Raw genomic sequence first — 12,356 nt, forward strand, 5'->3', positions numbered from 1 at the left:
TATCCCTTTCAGGGAGCAAACCCTCCCTAAACAGACTTCAGTCAACAAGAGTGTTACTACCAAATGTTTCAGGAGCCTCAGGCTCAATCTAGCAAGTGCACCTCTGCTAACCCTCTACCATCTAAACTAAAGGATGGCTTTCCAGTGTTTAAAAGAATTTAGAGCAGCTGTGGTTTTCAAGTGCAACAACTTCAAGATACAAACATTCAAGTGAACGCGCGCATGAGCACACGCGCACACACACGCACGCACGCACACACACACACACACACACACACACACACACACACACACGTACGTCCCCAAATAAGCATCATCAAAGTCTCTGCTAAATTATATACTCACGGGAACAAGGTTTTGGAGACTTCCAGATTTTTAAGCCTTTATACAGAGACTTCTGTAATATAGTTACCAATGGCCAGAACTCTGGCTTAGCTAAGATTTATGACTGAACCAGTATTTTAAAAACATATGCATTTACAAGAAATCTTAAACAAACTGCCCATGAATGTTCTGGCATTTTAAAAACAGCCACTACTTTGTAGCTTAATCTCATCCTCTAAGGGCAATCTGACAGCTTGTTTGTTCCTTAATTGACTTTAAATAGATTTAAAAACTTCAGATTTATAATCTCGAATAGTAAAGGGACAATGTATGGACTGAAACTGCCTATAGTTTACAGAGTTACAGAAGACCCACACTTCTGATTATAGAACTCTATTCTAGCCTTTCCCTTTGTACCCTAAAATAACTAAGAGGGAAATGAAAACCAGCTGGACCTTGGCCTTTCTTTCAATGTCCAACTCCTCAAGTTGGTCCACACTTTTCCTTATTTTCTGTGATGATCCAAGTGCTACGACACCACCTAACATGATAACTGCTGAAAAGTTAACAAGTGCTAGGAAGGGCAGGCTGGATTCTTCTACCAGCTGAGCCTACCTCTACCCTCCTTTTATAGGCCCCCCGATCCTTCCTCTCAGGTCAGCTGCAAATGGCATTTTATATCGGCTTCAGAAATGGCGAAGTCTCCATCACCAGCGGTACACAGCTGTGTTCCTTAGCATCTGCTGGGTCTCACAGTAACCCTCTTGCAAAGACCCCTCTGTTTTTGTATTTCTGCTGCTGTAACTCCTGTTAAGAATCTGGCACCCAGAAGTCATGAAGCTGCCCCTGGAGAAAGGGGGGAAAGGGAAAATTTAATCAGACTATGAATTAATCCTTTTAATCACTGGACAGCAGGCTTTGATAATGAAAGCAGAAAAATCATCATATATACACATCTCTGGAAGCATCTTGTGTGGACACAGGCTTTTACTATTAGCCCTGGCCAGCCTTGAGCTCCCAGAGATCTGCCTGCTTCTTCTGCCTTTCAAGTGTTGGGACTAAAAACACAAAGCCACCATGCCCAGCTGAAAATTTATGATTTTACAACCTTTACACTTTGTGCTCTGGCAACAAAAAGGAATAATACAAATACAGAATATTTTTTTTTATCATGAGCATACTCACAAAGGGATATATTTAAGGAGATTAATATGTTAAACTGATTAATGTAAAGTTTTGCTATTAATGCCACATTGGCACAGAGCCTTAACGTTTTATTGAGGGAACTGGAGAGATGGCTCAATGGTAAACGACACTGACCACTCTTCCAGAGGACCTGGATTTGATCCCCAGCACTCACATAGCAGCTCACAAATGTCCATAACTCCAGTCCCAGGAGATCTGATACTTTTTGGCTTCCAAGGTTACCCAGTATGCAAGAGGTACATAGACATGCATGAGACAAAACACTCATACACACAAGGTTAAAAAAAAAAAAAAAAAAAAAAAAACAACAAACAAACAAACAAAAAAAAAAACCAAAAAGGCCCATAACACTGCACTTGGTACAAGTCTTCCTAGCATGCATAGGGCTCCAGATCTGATCCTCAGCTCAGAATGAACAGGATATGGTGGTGTATACATGCAATCCTAGCAGTAGAGGAAGAGAGATCAGAAGCCCAAGGTCACCCTTGGTGACACAGAGTTCAAGGGCAGCCTGAGCCCCACACAAACACTGAAATGCTTTGAGATACAGAGATTGTACCCAGAATATGTTCAGGGTGTTTTCCTTTGAACACATATTTACACAAAAGCTTGTATATAAATGTTAAAGGAAATATTTTTCCTCTTCCTTCCTTCCTTCCTTCTTTTTTTTTTGCAGAGTTCCTCTGTGTAGCCTTGGCTGCCCTGGAACTAGCTCTATAGACCAGGTTGGCCTTGGGCATGAAGGTGGGAGGGGAATCGGGAGGGACTCCCGAAGTTCCAGTGTGGTGATCGCTACACTGGTCACCATAGACGAAGCGGGAAGATGTACAACATGCATTTTACCTTAACACAAGTGTTAGATTACTCATGAAATAACCTCCCCTTGAAGCAATCTGACACTTTTAAATGTATTCAAAAAACCCTAAAAACCAGACACAAACCATACCACCATGCAGTGGGTTTCATAATAAAATAAAACCGTTAAATAAAAGACACCTGAGTAGGTCGACAGTTCTGGATTATTTCCTGCCATTTTCCATGTATCCGGGCAACCAAATCTTTCACCTTAAAAATAACAAGAGGAAATGATATCACAGATCAGAGTATGCTCACTTAAAATCAACTTAACGTTGGCTAGAAAGCTTCTCACAGTTGCTGTTATGGAGGTGCGTGGCTGCACTCCCAGAACTAAGGGGGAAGCTCACAGTCCAAGGCCAGGCTGAGCTGTAGTGTGAGGTCCTGCTTCAAAAAACCCAAACAAAAAGTAACAATACATATAGTAAACAAAACACAAAGTAAATATAAAAGCCACATATATCTCATAGCTATCACAGGCCCATACCCAACAATTTTATTTGATTGCAGTCAAGAAAAGGCTACTCATCTTTTGGGGAGGCTTCCAAATGGCAACATGTTTTATAACCATAATTTATGTTTTCACAGTCTAAAATGTCAAATTATGACTTAGTTTTCTTGTTTGTTTTTTTTGAGAAAGGGTGTCTATATATAACCCTGGCTGTCTTGAAGCTACCTCTGTAGACCAGGCTGGCCTCAAGCTCAAGAGATCCACCTGCCCAATTCCTGAGTGCTGACGTCAGGTGTGAGCCACAATACCGCGTAGTCTTAATTATATTTCATTTTATGTTTGTGGGTGTTGTGCCTACACCAAGGTCAGAAGGGGGCTTCAGACCCCTGGAACTGGAGCCATCACATACAGATGGTTGTGAGCTTTCATGTCGGTGCCGAGACTGGAAGAGTAGTCAATTCTCTTAACCAGTCCTTAATTTCCTTTTTAAAAATTATTATTCTATGAGACAGGATTGCCCTATATAGAGAACCCTGGATAGCCTTAAATTTAAAGACATTTTTCTGCCTTTGCCTCCCAAATACAGGGATTACAACAATGTACCACACCTGATTCCTGTTACTAAAGATCGTCCAGATGGTCCAGAGAACTACAACTCTGTCTTCAAAGAAATTTCTATTTTCTTTTCTTTCTTTTTTTTTTTAAAGCTTTTTATTTATGTATTTATTTAGGTATCAGTGTCAGAAGAGGGTATCAGATCTTATTATAGATGATTGTGAGCCAACATGTGGTTGCTGGGAACTAAACTCAGGGGCTCTGGAAGAGCAGCCAGTGCTCTTAACCTTTGAGCCAACTCTTCAGCCTGAGATTTCTACTTTCTACTCTCTGGCTTTTGAAACCCCAGCTAGGGAAGCTGAAGGGTGAACTGTTTTATAGGGTCCAATGCATTGGCTGTTCCCAGCTTTACCATAGCTTGGCTTTAAAAGGCTCAACAGAAAGACAACAACAACAACAACAAAATATAGGATATGGCTCAGGAGTTAAGAGCACTTGTTACTCTAACAGAATACAGGTTTGAGTCCCAGGACCTACATGGTAGCTCACAACCATTTATAACCCCAGATCCAGGGAATTCAATGCCTTCTTCAGACCACCAGGGTTACCAGGCACAAACACAGTACACAGACATACAGTTAAAAGACAAACACTCACATAAAATTAGAGAAGTCTAAGCTGGGCAGCTGGGGCACATGCCTTTAATCCCAGCACTTGGGAGGCAGAGACAGCTGGATCTCTCTGAGTTCAAGGCCAACCTGGTCTATAGATCGAGTTCTAGGACAGCTCTAAGGCTACAAAGAGAAATCTTGTCTTGAGAAACAAACAAACAAAAGATAAACAAACCAAAATGACACATGTCTTAAAATTTTTTAATGTGTCACTGGTTCCCTCCACAAAATCAGAAGATCCAACCTTGCTGCCCCCACTCTGCAAATGCTACACAAACGTCTGCACCTGGCATCTGCTGTGGGCAGACGGTAGGCCAGTCTGCCCACTCAAAGGGTTTCACAAGTGAAGCTCTAGCACTTCACGGCACCAAAAGAGCAAGGCCCATTTACCACACTTGATTATCTCCTCAATTTTGATGCTTGAGAAAAACATTTCTCTGTGTTATGTATGTTTTGAGGCAGGGTGTCATCTATTTCCAGGCAGGCCTCAAACCTTATGTAGCTGTAGCTAAGTCTCACTGGTTTTTCTCTTTTACCTCTGCCTCTACCTTCTAAGTAATGAAATTATAGGCATGCTCCACCACAACCAGAATAAAAATACTTAATTTTTTGAGAGAAACATTTTCATCATGGAGAGCTCTGGTAGCCAAGAAATGGTTATGTAGACCAGGCTGGCCTTCAGCTCACTGAGATTGCTCATCTCTGTCTCCTGAGTGCTAGGATTAAAGAAGTGATCCACCATTCCTGGCCTTAAGTCTAGAAGAAGCAGGCATCAGGAAGCAGCGGCAGATAGATCTCTGAGGCCAGCCTGGTCTACAAAGAGAGTTCCAGGACAGCCAGGGCTACACAGTTTAGAAACCCTGTCTCAAAAACAAACAAAAAAGTCAATTAAAATCTCCACGTTCCCCCACTATGTAAAGTTTAGCAAACTGTCTTCATGACAACTACCACTTCTCTAAGAGAGGTTCTGGGGAAGTATGAAACTACTAACCTATTTCAATGAGCTCATCTCATCCCCTGAAGCAATTTACATGGACCACTGGCTCACCCTCTAAGAGAGGCTCTGGTAACAACCTTGATGGGCCAGCTTTAAGAAACAAAACTCACGTCAGTGAAATGGCTCAGTGGATAAAAGTGCATGCTGTGTAAGTCTGGTAGCCTGCAATCCATCCCTGGGACCCTGTAAGTTTTCCTACACACCCCCACATGAGCAATGTGGCACAAACACCCCTCTCCCAGATAGGAAATGAAATGTAATAAAGAAAAAGGAAAGAAAAGGAATGAATCATAAACCTTAGCAGTCCCTTTTAGGATGTGTGTCAGAGCAGCCACAAGCACTCGTGTATAGGTCAGTAACTAGTGTGTTTGAAAGTTTGACTCAATTTCATTAGTTGCTCATTTTCATATTTATTTGAAATCAGGTAAAACACACCCCCACTCCCAATGGGTGTCATTCAAAGAATCAGCTTCTGCAGCTAATCAATGTAAAGATACAAAGACACAGCCCCAGTCACCATCTACTATGCAGACATAAGCCAAGAAGGAATCCACTTTATACAACAAAAATCTGTTATTAAGTAAAAAAAATGTTTAGATATTTCTAAAAGAAATTTTTGTGTTTCAGGAAGATTTCAGATCAGTCTATTAATATTATAGTTGCTTTCTTCTCCATTCTCATAAATTGGGTTTTCTACGTCTTTGTAAATTAAAAAACTTTAAGAAAAACAACAAAACAAGATAAGAAAAACCTTGATAAGCTTGCTGCTGAATAAATTCCATCCGACACCGTGGGTGAGGTGACAGAACTCAGAGCGGAGTCTTCCTAGAACAGACTTCAGGGAAGCATCAAAGGGCAAACAACTACTCTAGCTCTTCTCCATAAACAACAGGACTTTCCACCACCATGGAACTTCATAATTATATATAAGTATAAATTTAAAAAATGCCTCAATGTTTGAGGTGATCCTACACATAAGGTTTTGTTGTGTGTGGAGGGCAGCGTCTCCCTCCATCATCAACCTTATTTTTAAAGACAAAGTCACTTGGTGAACCCAGAGTTCACAGACTGATGAGCACTGGGTTGGGAAGATCCACTTCTCTCTGCCCTGCCTTTCCCCACCTAGTAGGAGGGTTACAGACATGCTGGGATCCAAACCCAGCTCCTCAGGCTTGTGCAGTGGCCACTTTACCATGCCCTGGGTAAGTGCTTTAAATTGTACAATGGGAAAACCCAGGAAAGTCCCAATAGTGCTCAAAGAAATGTTCTCTTTGCATGTCAGGAATTTCAAACAGAAAGTAAAGTGAAAAATGTATTTGCTTTAATATACATACATACATACATACATTTGTACTTTCAACTTAGCTAGAAAGTACTTAGTAGAAGCTAATTTGCTACCTAAGACCTAATCCTTGAAATAATTAGCACCTGTATTTCAAGTACTAGAAAGGCTGAGGCAGGAGGACCAAAAATCTGATATTTGGCTGGTGAGATAATTTAGTAGGTGAAGGCACTTGACCCTAAGCCTAACAACCTGAAGTCCTCAGGATCCTCATGGTAGAAGGACAGGACCAACTCCCACTAGTTCTCCTGCGACCTATATACCCAATCAGTATACACATACTGGGCTATGTGCACCCCCACCCATACCCAGGAAATAAATACATGTGTTAAAACAAAACGAACCAGCAAAACCCCAGAAGTTTGAGGAAAGCCAGGCACAGTAGAGAATGTGAGGTAAAGGGCAGCCTCGTCTACACAGAGGTCCAGGCAGGCCAGAGCTACACACTGATATCCTGTTTCAGCAAAACAAAAAGAGCTCGAGGCAAGCCTGGGCTATATAGTTAAAATGTCTTTATTCAACGAAGTCTTCTTGATGTTCTTTGAAATACATATACGTGAAGTGAGGGCCCAATGAAGTGACCTCAGGCACATCACCGCTAAGCTACACCCAAAAGTTCCTATGTTTTTGTTGCTGTTTTTTCTTCTAAAGAGTGGCTTATGTATTTCTCTTGCTTATACTTTCTTTTTCTTCCAACAGGGTCTTGTGTTGCACAAGAAAACCCAGGACCTGGTGATGGGGAATAGCCTGCTGTATATGCTTCTCTTATTTGTTGATGAATACAACAGTGATTGGCCACTAGCCAGGCAAGAAGCATAGGCAGGGGCCACCAGACCAGGAGAAGGCTGGGGAGAGGGGACAGAGAGGCCACCTAGAGACGCCATGCTTCCCAAGGAGTAACATGATGGATTACAGGTAAGCCACAGCCTTGTGGCGATACACAGATTAATAGAATTGGGTTAATAATTAAGACAGAGCTAGCCAGTAAGAAGCCCTGGACATCAGCCAACAGTTTATAAATTTAGACACCCATGTGTCTCAGCATGTACACACCCCACACCCACCATAAATAATATACTTACTTTAGTTCTGTAGAAAAGCCTCGCATCTTCCCTAATATCACATTTAACATGCTTTTCCAAAGCCCCACAAAGCAGCACGAAGTGTTTCTATGTAAAACAAAACAAATGTAATAGATGATAGATGAAAACAATTCTAAGTCTTTTTTTTTTTTTTTTTTTTTTTTCCCCTGGTTTTCTGACACAGGGTTTCTCTGTATTGCTTTGGAGCTTAATTCTGAAGTCTTGAAAAGTAAAGACTATGCAGTTAAAAACAAAACAAAACAAAAAAAAAACTAAATCACTTAAAACTTACTTGATGGAGTCCCAATAGTGAAAGGTGTTGATGTTCATAAGAACATTATGATTATGGATCATTGCTAGTTAATTAAAAAAATATACAAAGGACCAGGTATTGGTCCTTTAATCCCAGCACTTAGGAAGCAGAGCAGGTGGATCTCTGTGAGTTTGAGGCCAGCCTGGTCTACAGAGCTAGTTCCAGGACAGGCTCCAAAGCTTTCACAGAGAAACCCTGTCCTCAAAAACCAAATAATAAAAATTTAAGCACACACACACACACCAGGGGTGGCACAGCAAATGCTTAATGGTTCTAGCTATTAGGTAGGCTGAGGCAGGAGAACCAGTTGAAGATCACTGTAACAAATTTCTTTTGGGAAAAATAAAAATCCAGCCCCTTAGAATCATTCAGGGGTAAAGTCCCTGCTGACAGGCCTGACCGGAGCTCAACCCTCAGCGCCCACAACACTGCCTTCCATGTGGGCTTTGGCATGCTCATGTGTACATGATGTAACTCCTACTACTTTTCCCCACCTTCTGAGTGCAGAGTACTGGGATTACAGGCATGTGACCTGCCTCCTTGTCCTTTATTGGGCTTGGAGAGATGGCTCAGTGGATTTTGGCTCCTAGTATCCACATTAGCCATTTCTCAACTATGTTAACCATAGCTCCAAGGCTCTGGGGTCTTTGGCTTCCAAATGCATTTGTATATAAAGGCACACACACCTACATGAAAATAAAACTTTTTAAAAGTTAAAGAAAAGAAACTTTATTATTGAGTAAGTATGCGTGCCTTCATGGGCATGAGTATATCACTGTATGTGTGAAGGTCAGAAACACCTTTTTAGAGCTGGTCCTCTTCTTGGGAAGTGAACTAGGGTTACTAGGCTTGCTTAGGAAGTGCTGTACCTGCTAAAACACCTTGTTGGTCTCTCCATGATTTTTTAACTGTGTTCTTTTCTAGTTTTCTGAGAGGTGTTTGCCTATATTATTGCCTTGAAACCTTAGATGTAAGCAATCCTCTTACCTATTCTCCAGAGTAGCCAGGATAAGCCACAACATCTGGCCTAATTTTCTGTCTCTCATCAATACTTAATATTGAATATGGTGTCTCCAACAAGCTAGAAAGTGTTTTATCACTGAGATACACTCCTTTCCAAACTGGCCTTCAATTTGTGATACCTGCCTCAGCCTTGGGGGGCAGATGGGAATACAGGCTTGTACTACTTGCTTTTTTCCAGTTTTTTTTTTTCCCTCCATTTATTCAAGACAAGGTTTCTCTGTGTAGCCTTGGCTATCCTGGACCCTGTAGACCAGGTTAGACTCACAGAGATCTGCTGGCCTCTACCTCCTGAATGCTGGGATTAAAGGTGTACCCTGTGTCCATGCCACTGTAAGATCTCACAGCCTTGGCTGGCTTGGAACTCATTATGTAGAACAGGCTAGCTTCAAACTAATAGAGACCTGCCTATCTCTGCTGGGATTAAAGATAAGCAATACCACACCAAACTAGGCCTGGTTTGGTGTTTTACTGTTTATTTTTCCTATTTCTGAGACAAGGTCTCACTGTATAGAAGTAGTTTTCAACCCGAGAGGCAAGACCCCTTCAGGTATACCTATCAGATTTCCTGTATACCAGATCAAATATTTATATTACAATTCATAACAGTAGCAAAATTAGTTATGAAGTAGCAACAAAAAAAATTTTATGGCTGGGGGTTACCACAACATGAGTAACTGTATTAAAGGGTCTCAGCACTGGGACACTTGAGAACCACTGCTCTATAGGCTAGCCTGGAACTCAGTATGTAGCCCAGGCAACAAACTCATGGTAATCCTCCAAAATTCTGGGGTTATAGGCACAAGCCAGTATAGCCAGCAAGCATAGGTTCTTCTTAATAGTGAATTAAATTTACTTCAAAAAGTTCCCTAGTTTGCAGAGGTGGTACATACCTTTAATCCTAGCACTTAAGAGGGGGAAGGAGGATCATAAGTTCAAGGTCACCCTCATCTACATCAGGAATTGGAGACCAGCCTGGGCTATGAGATACTAGCTTACAACACACAAAACAGTAGGCCTAGTAGTAGCACATGCTTTTAACCTGGTTCTCGGGTATGCTTGGATTAATGATGTACATACACTCCCATGCCTGGCTTCAAAAATGATATTCTTGCCAGGTGATGGTGGTCGTGGCAGCAGCATCACACAACTTTAATCCTCCTGCAGAGGCAGGAGGATTTCTGTGTGTTCAAGGACAGCCTGGTCTAAAAAAGAAAGAAATCTTTCTTTCTTTCATGTATATGTGTGCATGTATACCTTTATGCCAGAAGAGGGCATCAGATTCTAACAGAGATGAGTCACCGTATGGTTGCTGGGACATGAACTTAGGACCCCTGGTAGAGCAGCCAGTGCTCTTTAACTGCTGAGCCATCTCTCCAGCCCCAAAATGAAATTCTTAATATGGAGAGATAATTCAGAAATACTTGTTTGAAGTAGACTGAACAGTAGTTTAATTGTAACTTGGCAAACATTTCTAAGTAACATTAAAAAATTTAATTTTGTGTGTGTCCATGTGCCACGGTGTCCACATGGCAGAGATAATTCACACCTTGGCCTCTCTTTCCATCATGTTGCACCTGGGGTTGAGCTCAGGTTGTCAAACCTGGCAGCAAAGGATCTTTACACCACTAAGTCATCTCCCAGGTTCCTCTAAATAAACATTTTTAAAGGCATTTTAGTTTTCCTAAAGGAAAACAAAAGCGAGTGGAGTTTCAAAGGAAGAAAATGAGAATAAACCAGCTAAAAGCTAGTCTACTTGGCCCTGGTATCTTATGAACATATACTATTGCCAGGTTATGGTGACTAAGCTCTACTCTAACAAACAACTGTTGAGAAATAATTCTTGTCACTATAATTTGGTTGCAGGTACTATGACTCCTGGATTTCTACAGCAAAACCAGTCAACTTCCAAGTCTTAACACACACATGCTCACTCATTCCATCAATGGAAACATCTATTTATAATAACACTGAATATTACCTACCCGTTGTCCAGAAGAAAAAGAATGAGAACAACTAACTTCCCCAACTAAATGAAGGAGAACATAGGTCAGGTAGTATGCCTGTTAGAGAGACAAAGAAAATTACTACCCATAAAAAAGCCAGCATAATACCACCCCAGTCTATCAATTAGCAAAGTTGCTCAGAAGAGACAGGATTTAGCTTTGTGTGAGAAAGGAAAAGCCATTCATTTAAACCAGACTTTCTGGTTTCTAAATTAAGTGCTTTGTTTTTACCACCTTATAACTGTCTTAGTACAGGGTCACAACAGAGCACATTCAATTACTAACATCTGCTCTTTCACCCAGCTCTCAAGTCTGAAGAATTTTCTGACAGCAATAAACTCTAAAACATTGTCTACTGTATGCCCCTATGCATTCTCCGAGCTCTAACTCTAGATACCTGCTTTTCTAGTTCTAAATGAAGGCTGTCATCAATAGTTCCATTTGGTTCTTCAGCCTTTTTCTTCAAGACCATTTTCTTCAACAAATCAGAAGGCTTCATCTGCACTAAATATCGGTGTAGAACTGAGATCTATCAAGGGAAGAGAGACTCGGTCAATTCTAGTACATGCTTTATCTTGAGCTAATCCCAGGGTGCCCACGATCACTTTGGCTCCTTTTCGTGGCTTGGTAGTTCTATAATACCCATTTTTCTCTTTATGTGAAAGTCCTCGATAGCTTAAGAAGGTGTTTTATGTTAAGATTTAGTCTTTGTAATTTAGGTTAAATGCTTAGAACAAAATCAAATGATATTATAATAGAGGTCATTTAATTCTAAAAGAGAAGTACTATGTCCAATATGGTGGCTCATGCTTACAGTTCCAACACTTGATGCTGAAGCAGGGGGATCACTGGGAGTTCAAGGCTGACTGGGCTATTAGTGAGTGGCAGGTTCGGTTGACATCAAGTAGTAAGCCTGATGGCTAATTATTTTATGCAGTTCTCTTTTCTATAGATATAAAGGAAAAGGCGATAGACAAGATCCTTGTGGCTATAAATATTGCTGAACAGGATGAGGATTTTTAATTATCTTGTGGCTCAGGAACGGTGCCCATGTATCTGCAACCAAATCCATTTCCAACTAACCAGAGTGGCATGGTATCTTGTGCATATTCTAATACTGCTCTCACACATAATGGTTCATACTACTAGATTGTGTCTTCCAGAGCATAGTCTAATTTTTTTTTTTTTATTTATTCCTAGGACATAACCTAATAACTCATAGTGAACTGCAATTCAAACAAGAATAATACAGGGACACACAAAGTTTTATGAATTTTCAAATCCAACTAAGGGCAGTCCTTGCCTTAAAGTTTCTATTGTGAAAAGACATCATGACCACAGAACTCTTACAAGAAAAACATTTAATTGGGTGGGGTAGCTCGATTACAGTTCCAGAGGTTCAGTCCATTATCATCATGGAGGGGGAGCATGGCAGATATGATGCTGGTTACATCTTGATCAGAAGGCAACAGGAAGTCAACTGAGACACTGGGTAGTATCCTAAGCATAGGAAACCCCAAATTCTGCCCCCACA

At 41.0% G+C, this 12,356-nt stretch overlaps 1 protein-coding gene across 2 annotated transcripts in view; it reads right to left on the minus strand.

Moving 5' to 3' along the window:
• Nucleotides 1-281: 281 nt before the first annotated feature.
• Slf2 (SMC5-SMC6 complex localization factor 2) overlaps nt 282-12,356 on the minus strand; it is a 52,627-nt gene continuing 40,552 nt past the window's right edge. For both annotated transcript variants that reach the window (XM_051199977.1, XM_051199976.1), the window contains exons 16-20: nt 11,220-11,351; nt 10,802-10,879; nt 7,484-7,570; nt 2,527-2,595; nt 282-1,170 (exon numbers count right to left, since the gene is read on the minus strand). In XM_051199977.1, coding sequence (XP_051055934.1) covers nt 1,135-1,170; nt 2,527-2,595; nt 7,484-7,570; nt 10,802-10,879; nt 11,220-11,351 — 402 coding nt within the window. In that variant the 3' untranslated portion in view covers nt 282-1,134. The remainder of the gene's footprint in view (nt 1,171-2,526; nt 2,596-7,483; nt 7,571-10,801; nt 10,880-11,219; nt 11,352-12,356) is intronic.

Source organism: Phodopus roborovskii, unplaced genomic scaffold (genome assembly GCF_943737965.1).
Source record: "Phodopus roborovskii unplaced genomic scaffold, PHOROB, whole genome shotgun sequence".
NCBI classification, from domain to species: Eukaryota; Metazoa; Chordata; class Mammalia; order Rodentia; family Cricetidae; genus Phodopus; species Phodopus roborovskii.